Raw genomic sequence first — 10000 nt, 5'->3', positions numbered from 1 at the left:
GCTCCCATTGGTCGTTCCCGCAGAGGCGGAGCTTTATGGTGCCTGGCCTCTCTAGAACTCCTGTGGATCATCATGACACAGAGAGATGCTTGGGCCCTTTCTGTTTAAAGTGAAGTACTTTGAATGTAGTGCTCCAGCACAGAGCTTTGTGTTAAAACGTGAGGCACGACATGACTGTTGGTTCTCTCAGGGGTCATTTGGGGTCTCTCTGAGACTGGCTTGAGTTTATTCTTCAACTCAGGCTTTGTAGGCTGAAGGCTTAAGTCTATAGGCCTACTCATCCTTCTCCCTATTGAGGTTGTCACTTTTCCCGCCAACTTATATAGGCTTTGTGACTTGTGTATTGACGAAGGGACGATTAATGTGCACGCCTGCCTCTCCACCTCATCCACATGTCTTGTTTATTTGATGATATCTGACAAGATTAGTGGTCCTGCACAAGTGAGGATAGCGATTGAGCTACCTCCTCCTCATCCACATCTCTCTAGGACTATACATGGAGGTGCCAGCTATCATTAACATCACATGGGCTGTATTAATAGAAGTTCATGTCATTAAGTGGCGGATGGCCCCTCTCCCAGCACTGTCACATGAGGCTGTTGTATTTAAAGCATCGTAGGAATCATTTACGATCCGCAGATGTTGTCATTGCTATTGTTGCTGTCCTCCCTTGGGTTCTGGAAAGAGTGCGGGGTGCTTGTTGTGTACTACTGTGGCAGCGTCTAAAATTAGACGTCTCTCCCTCCCACGCATTTTGAGTGCAGGCTGTTAAACAAGAAAATCAAATGACATGCAAACAGGGGGGAGTGAGAGACTGTGGGAGGAGACTGGCAGAGGGAGTGAGAGACTGTGGGAGGAGACTGGCAGAGGGAGTGAGAGACTGTGGGAGGAGACTGGCAGAGGGAGTGAGAGACTGTGGGAGGAGACTGGCAGAGGGAGTGAGAGAGTGCAGAGGAAAGAAGGAGAAGATGAAGGAGATAGCCAGTATGGTTGTGTCCTATTACAGCTGCACACTGAGGAGCTGTCTTGTCTCTTGTCTGAGTGCCCATGGACAGGACTGGCCGATTGCCACCCGTCAACCTGGTTGAGAACAAAAGCGGTAGACGAAAGCCAATGCCAGACCTCTCTCTCTCTCTCTCTCTGTCTCTCTCTCTCTCTCTCTCTCTCTCTCTCTCTCTCTCTCTCTCTCTTTCCCTCTCTCCCGCTCTCTTCCCTCTATCCTACAATAGGCCTGTCTGTTTGGTGGACAGGTCTGAGATGAATGGCTGGGGGGGTTGGGTTTCACAGGTCTGCCCAAATAAATGGCCTGTATTGTGTTTACATTGGATATTGGAGATGAGCAAGTGTCCTACGCTCTAATTATGACCCTCCTCTCTTGTGTCATAAAGACGGGACAAAGGACTTTGACCACCAGGCACAAGGTAAGGGCCTGTTCAGGGTGTTGGAATGTTACAGAACGTTCAGGTAGAAATTTCATGAGTAGAATAGGTATGTCCTTCATATTGACAAGGGAATCATGTCAATTATAGAAATACATATCTATCTGTAATGGTTTGAGCGTTTCGCATCACTAAATACTCCCCTTATTGTATTGTGTCCATCAGGTTTGGTGGGTGGTGGGTTACAGACTTGGAGACACATTTAGCAGATGTCTTCCTGAAGAATGGAGGGGTGGGGGGATATGGGGGTAATGTAATTGCAGAAGTGGTGTTCTTTTCGCCTGGTTTTACTTCCTTGTGTTTACCGCACTCAAGTTGCTTTAACCACATTCCCGTGTGAAAACCGAATACACATTTGTAAGAAATGTTAGATTGTCTTGAAAGCTTAACATGTATAGAACTGGAGATTTAGCACATTTAGCAATGGTGGCACTATTCATGAAAATGTAGCACAAATTAGCATGGACGCTCACTCCAATGGTGTACATGGACAGTGACCTGGGTCTACAAGCCTATTTCACCATCTTCAAAGAGTATCACAGACTTCACAAATTAGAGTGGTGCCTGAAAGTCCCTATGTTAAAACAGTGACTGCCCTCTTTGCCCTCCAGGGAAGGTAACCTGTGTGGTCCTATGTGGCTCAGTTGGTGTAGAATGGCACTAGCAACGCTAAGGTTGTGGGTTTGATATACATATATATACAAAAAAGAATGCACTCACTGTACTGTAAGTCGCTTTGAATAAAAGCATCTGCAAAGTGGCATATATTTTATTATTATTATTATATTAAAGGTCCAGTATGTAGATTTTAGCTTTAGAATAGTGCTAAACGGCCATGATAAATCGGTAGTGATCAAGGAATGAGATCACATGATGAAGAATGTTCAGTGAAAAGTGTTGGTCCAAACAAAGTGCTTTCTAAAATCTGGTGTCGAGGTCTGGCTTTTCTGTACCTATTTTACATTTTGTTTGTTTATAAGGATATGCACATGTTTGCTGCTATTAGAAAATGTAGCATAGCCTATGTATGTTTTCAAATGTGTAGTTTGGCCAGAGGCAGAAACAGCAAAATGACATGCTTCACCTTTAACTTAAATTGTAAACATTATCCGTTTCATCATTGCACTTCAAAGCCTCTTTCTTACCAAACCGAGCCTCAAACTGATCTTCCAACTGTTTCTGCCATGTTGACTTGAAATCTCACACCTTCTTTATTGAAAAGGTATTTTATTGCATCATATTTTCAATGGGTGTGAAATAATGTGTGGCCCTGAGGCAAGATGGAGGAGACTGCTAAGGACGGGTTAAACCTGCTCAGCTGAGTGACTGAGTGTATAGTATGTAGGCCTATGTGTGTAGTATGTAGGCTTATGTGTGCAGATGGTAATGGACCTTAGACAGCTCTGTATGAAGAGCAAGGTAAGTCTGTTTACTCTGCCTGCCTGCTGAACTTTGATAGATAGATAGATAGATAGATAGATAGATAGACGCAGGTAATGTCCTGATGTTTGGGTTGGGGTTCTTTCAGAGGTTGTTATTTGCCCCTCCCAGTTCCGTCCCTCCCTATACGCCGATTACGCACGGCTCGTATGACCCCCAACCGCTAGGGGGCCCCCCCGAGTAAAAAATTATAATATATTTATTGTCTTTTTTTTTTTTGCTGGGGAGGTATAGTAAATGTGTTGGTTGTTACTCAGAGACTTCCATTTGAGTAATTGCCCTATTAAAACAACGTTTGGCTCTTTTAAAAAGCAACTGAAGACTATATGCAATATTTTGTGACAGCAATTTTGACGAAAAGCAATTTTGAGCCATGAAGGCAAATGGAGGGCTGTGGATTTGTCTATTATCGCATCACTGGAATAAAGCTAATAAAGTAAATGTTACAATGATTCAAGTTTTTTCACGTGTGCCAGGGGTTGCCAATACCTGTACTAGAGACTATAGTACCTATCCCCATAAGGTGATTGGTGTTTGGTGAAGTTGCATGTTTGTATCTATGCAGGAACCCACACTGTACCTAATCTATCCCGGACCACGTCCATGTCCTCATCCAAACAGAAGTGCAGTGTGAATACAACAATTTTTTTTTTTTTTTTTTAACTTTTTGTTCACCTCTTGGTTCACTTAAAGAGGACTGAGTTTGGTTCTTTTAAAGAGGACTGTATGAGAATACCCTGAACATTTTGGCGAACCACATTTTGAACCCAGTTCACAAAAATAGGCTGAGGGGGACCAAGTGTGAAAATACCCTAATTAACCGAAGCAGCCTCCGACACAGTAGAAGAAACAGGCCTGTTGATGGTAGCGTCAGAAAACCCCCATGTGGTTTTGTTTAACAGCCTCGTCTTTTGCTTTCCTTCCCTTTCATCTCTCTCTCGCTCGCTCTTTCTCCCTGTCTCGTACGCTTTCTCCTTTTCGCCTTTGACCTTTTTTCTTCTCTCGTCTTTACTTCCATGACCAGTTTCCTTTGTCTTAAGACAAACACCCAAATCGTTTTTTTTCTCCCTCGTTTTTCATAATGTGAAATCCCCCTATATTCAGATTGAGTAGAGATAATGTACCCTCTGCGTACATTACTACAGTTGTAGTCTTTACCACCGTCATATCTCAGCACAGTGAGATGTGAGATGTGATAGCTAAACACACTCTCTTTCCACCACCAGTAAAAAACGACAATTGTTTGGAACCGTTGAAATGCAACCATTTCCGTATGTCATTTCTCAGTTGTTGTGTCTCGACCTAGTTGTTTTGGGGGTCAAAGGGTACACAGACCTGTCTCACACAGCTATTTTCAAGTGCGTGTTTCACCTGATTTGCAGAACAACGAATCATGTTCGAGCTGTTGACCTCCACTCCACTGTCAGTCTGTCTTTGAGGAGTACATTGTAATTGCTTCTTCATCACCAGACATTCCTATGTCAGTATCTCTTTGTTTTCTCAGTCCTTGTTTTGATAATGTAAAAATAATTGAAGAGTAACACTTAGCATTAGGTTGCCCTATACCTGTGTAGTAACAATGTAACTACTGTAGTCACCACATCTTACAGTATAAACAGTATAATTACATGGTAAATGCACAAGTGGATTGAGGAACAGTCCCACTGCAATAACAAATTGCATAGCTCTGTTGCTAAGCAATTAAAAAGCAATTAATGTGGTACGTAGCGTCATGTTAATCATGTGAGTAATGAGTTAAAAACACAGGGGAATGTTTAATGTGATGTGGGTATTATCTTCTTATTTGTTTAGTGAGTGTGTGTGTGTGTGTGTGTGTGCCCATCTTGCTGTCTTTACACACAACACACATACACACAATTTAGCTAAGCAGGTAGGCAAAGATACCATACCTGCCCTCTACCGCAGCCCCCCCCCCCCCCCCCCCGTCCGCACCCACACACATATACACACACTGTGTGTCGTGTAACATAGCCCAGAGATATGGGTCGGGCGATAGACACTGAATCACACAGAGCGCCACAGCGGAACGAGGCCAGGCCTTGTCTGTTGCAAACCAACACCCCGCGGTTTTCATCCCGGTCTCCTAAGCACTGGAGCACTTCAAATCACCCAGGGTCATTCTCAATTAGGGAGGGGTGCAGAAATGCACAGTCTCCATCTCAGACAGATATAGTTCTGCTGAAACTTTAATGTGGCTCCACTAGGCTAGGCTCCACTCAAAACCTTTGAGGACCATCCATGACTAAAGATGGAATCCTTATCCTACACTTACGCACTTACCCCCCCAGTCTTCTAAATACGTGGCTGAAGTACTGAGTAGTAGTACAGCTTAAAACACAGAAGCTGAAAATAGAGACTGAAATTCAAGATAGAGATAGGGCTTACATATTCTGTAAGCCTTGAGGACTCTTAGCCCTGGATGGGGGCACTTCAGTGGGCACAGGAAAGGTTGGTGGACACTGGAGCAGTCTAGCAGTCTAGTTAGTACATGGATGGATTGTAAAGTCCTTTTAGACAGACTGAACACTCTAGCTCTTCTATGGAGGTTAGTAGCACTAGCTGCAGTATGATGGTTTTCAGAAAGTATTTTCTACAGCACTTCCATTTATTGTTTTTTTGAGATTTGAGTTGATTATGTTGGTAATGGTTTTTTTTCAGTGGTATTTTTAATGGGATATTCAGTTGAAGATGCTGGAGATCCTGAGGTTAACCAGGCAAACATTCTTGTTTTTCGTCTATGAAGGAGCAGTCTTTGGGAGAAAATAAAATGCATACTGCTGAGCGCCTGATCTTGTTCTGGCTGCGAGGTGGTGATGAGAGGGTGTAGGCGACAGACAGGCATGAAAGGTGGGGCTCAGTCTAGTCCACTGGCTGCCATTCTCACCTGACAGCTGCACGAAACACATCGACAAATAAGAAGGGCCCTCCCATGTGTCTGAAGCAACAGCGCTCTCTCTCTCTCTCTCTCTCTCTCTCTCTCTCTCTCTCTCTCTCTCTCTCTCTCTTACTCAACCATTCAACTACTTTCTGTTTATATTACTAACCCACTCCCTCTTGACTGTCGTTCTCTCTTCCTGTCAGCTTCACTCACTCTTTCTCTCACTCCTCCTCTTCTTCCCTCCCTCTCTCTCAGAATGTTGAGCTGCAGCAACGCAATGTTCTTGATGTACCCTTTTCTATTTGTATTACTCCCTTAAACGCACTTTACTTTGTGACATTTGACTGTTTGTGGTCTGAGGTGTGTCACCAAGACGTGGGCCCTAGAAGGCCGTATCCCCCTCACTAACACGCTTCAATGCCAGGGTACCTTCCTCATGTGACCCAACATCTTCTCGTGACCACAGCATCTCCAAGGCCTCTAACATCATCAAGCCCGCCATGTGTGGCTGAAGGGTTTCCATGGAGCCAGGGTGCCATGGAAGCAGTGCTGACACCCCCATGAGAAAGGCTGTGCAGCGTAAGCACGTTACGAGACGACGTCTATTTATAGACCAGCCTATTTGCTGAAGCGGAAAGCTGATAAAGGCTAGTCAGAGATGTAGCCCCCCCCCCAAATCCTAACCCCAACTTCTGTCTAGGAGTGACATGGTGTTTTCATGTTTTTGAGAAGTTCAGTTTGTACCTGTGAAAGTTTCTCCTTTTCATTTTGAGGCCTCTCTCTCTCTCTCTCTCTCTCTCTTTCTCTCTCTCTCTCTCTCTCTCTCTCTCTCTCTCTCTCTCTTTCTCTCTCTCTTTCTCTCTCTCTCTCTCTCTCTCTCACTCTCTCTCTCTCTCTCTCTCTCTCTCTCACTCTCTCTCTCTCTGGCCAACCCTTAATCCTGAGTTCATGGGGGGGACTTTCCTCAGACTGAGTGTTGGTCTGGTTTCACACTGTTTTTTTGCATACACCACAAGACCTCATGCTCGAAATGACATGAAAACAAAACCAGCTTGTTTGATATACCCGTCGGTTTTGGGCCTAGAGTTGTCAGTTTGGGTGATTATATGTTATATTGATCTCATCAGTCGAATATTGTCTCATTGTTTCAGAAGGGTTTCATATGAAAATGATGACAACTGTTATAGAAAACGGACAGAAACAAGGTGCTGAGTTTGTTGCTGTTTCTTTTTCTAATTTTTATTTCCCCCATCAAGACATCACAACACTCATTCGCTAACCTTACTCTACTCAGTCTTATCTGTGTCTTATCACCCCCTACAGGCAAAGCTGACCAACTACATCAGCGAGCAGCTGCAGTGTAAGCAGAGGGTACCTGGGAGGGAGAGGACTAAGGCTCTGGACAGCTACCCACGACTAGCAGACTGGCTCCGCACCATCAACCTCAGGCCTGAACTTATACAGGTACTACCCTGGCAGATGCTGTGTGTGTGTGTGCACGTGTGCACATTTGCGTGTGTGTGTGTGCATGTGTGTACATGCATATGAGTGTACTTACATGCGTGTGTGTGCATTCATGTACTAGCACAATGGATATTATCATCTCTGCCAAGAAAGTAAAAGCCATTGAGCCTTTCATGGTATTGCCCTACATTCCTCTCTAAAAGGAGTACTTAGATAAAAAAACATGTTCCATGTTTCGTCCCAGAGCTGAGTTTTTATGTGATACTTCAGCCTTCCACTTCCACTGTTCTCCACCCAGAGGGGACGATCATGTTGGACTGTCACGGTTGAGGTTGTCTAATCATCTAAGCGGATGATGACATGGCATAACTGGTTGTTCTTCAAGAGACGTTCCCATACACGGTTGTTATATATTCAATGCACCTGCAAGAGAGTCCTACTAGATACGTGTGTGCAGCTTTTCAGTGACTGGTTTCTGCAATTTGTACAATGATCCATTAATGAGTATCCCAAGTTGTTTTAAAGTGGAACCTTATTTTGCACTGGAGGTCAATCAGATGAGATGATGAGGGGGCTTTTGGAGTTGTATGCTAGTGGAGGAGAATCATGTTGATTATCCTGATCTTGTGATTGTGTTTTATAGATTTTTCACCTTAAGGCTTGTGTGTGTGCGTGTGCGTGTGTGTGTGTGTATATTTTTGCATATTTCACTGGGATGGAACGGTTTTCTCTGTCTCCTTGCATGTGTGTGCGTGCGTGTAGATGTCTAAAGCAGGCTTTTGCTGTTCTCCCTGTGTCTCCACCCTGCATTTGGCAGCAGCTTGTTCACAGGGAGAGTTCCTGTCAGTATTTTGTCAGGGCGAGTTTAGACACCCAAAAAAAGGCTGATTTCATTTTGTGTTTTTCTGTTTTCATAGAGACAGTTTGTTCTGCCATGCCCATGGAAAATGGTCCAAACAAGCAATGGCCCGGCCAACTCCGAGTGTGGAGAGGTGCTGGCAGGGTTGTGCAGGCTTTTTATCCATCCCAGCTCTAACAAATCTCATCTTGGAAGAAATTGAATACCAATAGAGTAGTTGATCGGTGTGTTAATGCTGGGCTGGAACAAACCTGCTTCAGTGTGTAAAGTCTGCCAAGAGAAGGGGGGAGCAGTGGGCTTTTAGTGTTTTAAGGTGTCCTGCTCTAGATTCCTCAACCCTCTCTCTCTCTCTCTCTCTCTCTCTCTCTCTCTCTCTCTCTCTCACTGTCTCTCTCTCTCTCTCTCTCTCTCTCTCTCTCTCTCTCTCTCTCTCTCTCTCTCTCTCTCTCACTGTCTCTCTCTCTCTCTCTCTCTCTCTCTCTCTCTCTCTCTCTCTCTCACTGTCTCTCTGTCTTTCTGTCTCTCTCTCTCTGATGAGCACTCACCCAATCTGGCTCGACCCACCCCTCTCTGTCCCAGCCTGCTATTTATACACACACATTCCTGCCTCTCCACATAACACACTCACACACACTCACACACACTCACACACACACACACACACACACACACACACACACACACACACACACACACACACACACACACACACACACACACACACACACAGCACTTGACAGACACACAGACAGACAGACAGGCAGGCAGGCAGGCAGACAGGCAGACAGGCAGGCAGGCAGACAGGCAGGCAGACAGACAGACAGACAGACAGACAGACATCTAGCATGTGTGTTGCCCTGCTGTTCTGCTCTGCAGTGGAGTAGTGTCAGAGCAGTGAGGAACAGCACATGTGGTGGTGTGTCCGTTCGGGACACTGAGGTAGGCTATGTTACCTCTTGTTAGGGAATAACATTCTTTTTTGTGCTCTATGAGAAAGAATGTACGAGTTAATGATATTTTATTTTACCTTTATTTATCCCGGTTTGTCTCATTGAGGTCAAATCTATTTTTAAAGAGAGACCTCCTGAAAAATAGATTTAATTTCATATATATGTATTTATTATTTATTGCATACTTTACTGATATGCAGTTTTGTGTTGCATGCTGAATAACTGCAGTGAACTGAATTAACTGTTGATGTCTTGAATGGACATTAATCCAACTATTTGGTCTTGCAGCGTTTTGACTAACCTAGAAAACCAGGGTAGTGTTTTTGAGGTTTCAAGGATTGAATCCTACCTGTCTGACTTAGATGTGTGTCATGCAATGTCAATTTGATATTTGGGAGACATTTTTGGTCTCTTGTATGCCAATTCACTCCCATTGACAATTATGTTGAAGTGTCCTGGCAACAATGGGCATTAGTTTAGCCATGGCTCCATTCATGCTGTGACTCACAGTGTCGGAATGCATTGGCCAAAGCCTCACACTATAATAAGTGGCACTAGTTGCTGACAGTTTCAGTTAGGCACATTTTGGGCCTGGTAGGCTAAAATAGAATGGACTTTGAGCTCTCAGCCATTGTAAAACATCAGAGATATGAGAGGCTTAGGCCATTGATGTGTGTATGTGTGTAGATAAATAGATAGATAGATAGATAGATAGATAGATAGATAGATAGATAGATAGGTACTTTATTGATCGCAGAGGGGATATTAAGGCGTTACAGCAGCTCACATCACAAACAACAACAACAAAATAAAGTGACAGTAGAAGTGTGTGTGTGTGTGTGTGTGTGTGTGTGTGTGTGTGTGTGTGTGTGTGTGTGTGTGTGTGTGTGTGTGTTACTGTTTACACAGGAAGAGGTGAGGAATGCCCCTTGGGCCAGAGCTGGGATCA

The 10000-nt window shown here is 44.2% G+C and overlaps 1 protein-coding gene across 2 annotated transcripts in view; it reads left to right on the top strand.

Annotated features, from left to right (window-relative positions):
• LOC310815460 (kinase suppressor of Ras 1-like) overlaps positions 1-10000 on the top strand; it is a 27176-nt gene that overhangs the window by 1488 nt on the left and 15688 nt on the right. For both annotated transcript variants that reach the window (XM_083685240.1, XM_083685239.1), the window contains exon 2: positions 7102-7242. In XM_083685240.1, the coding sequence (XP_083541366.1) occupies positions 7102-7242 (141 nt within the window). The remainder of the gene's footprint in view (positions 1-7101; positions 7243-10000) is intronic.

This window comes from Argentina silus, assembly GCF_951799395.1.
Source record: "Argentina silus genome assembly, chromosome: 14".
NCBI lineage: Eukaryota > Metazoa > Chordata > Actinopteri > Argentiniformes > Argentinidae > Argentina > Argentina silus.
The sequence above is the reverse complement of the archived record's forward strand: the minus strand, read 5'-3'. Positions and strand labels throughout refer to the sequence as shown.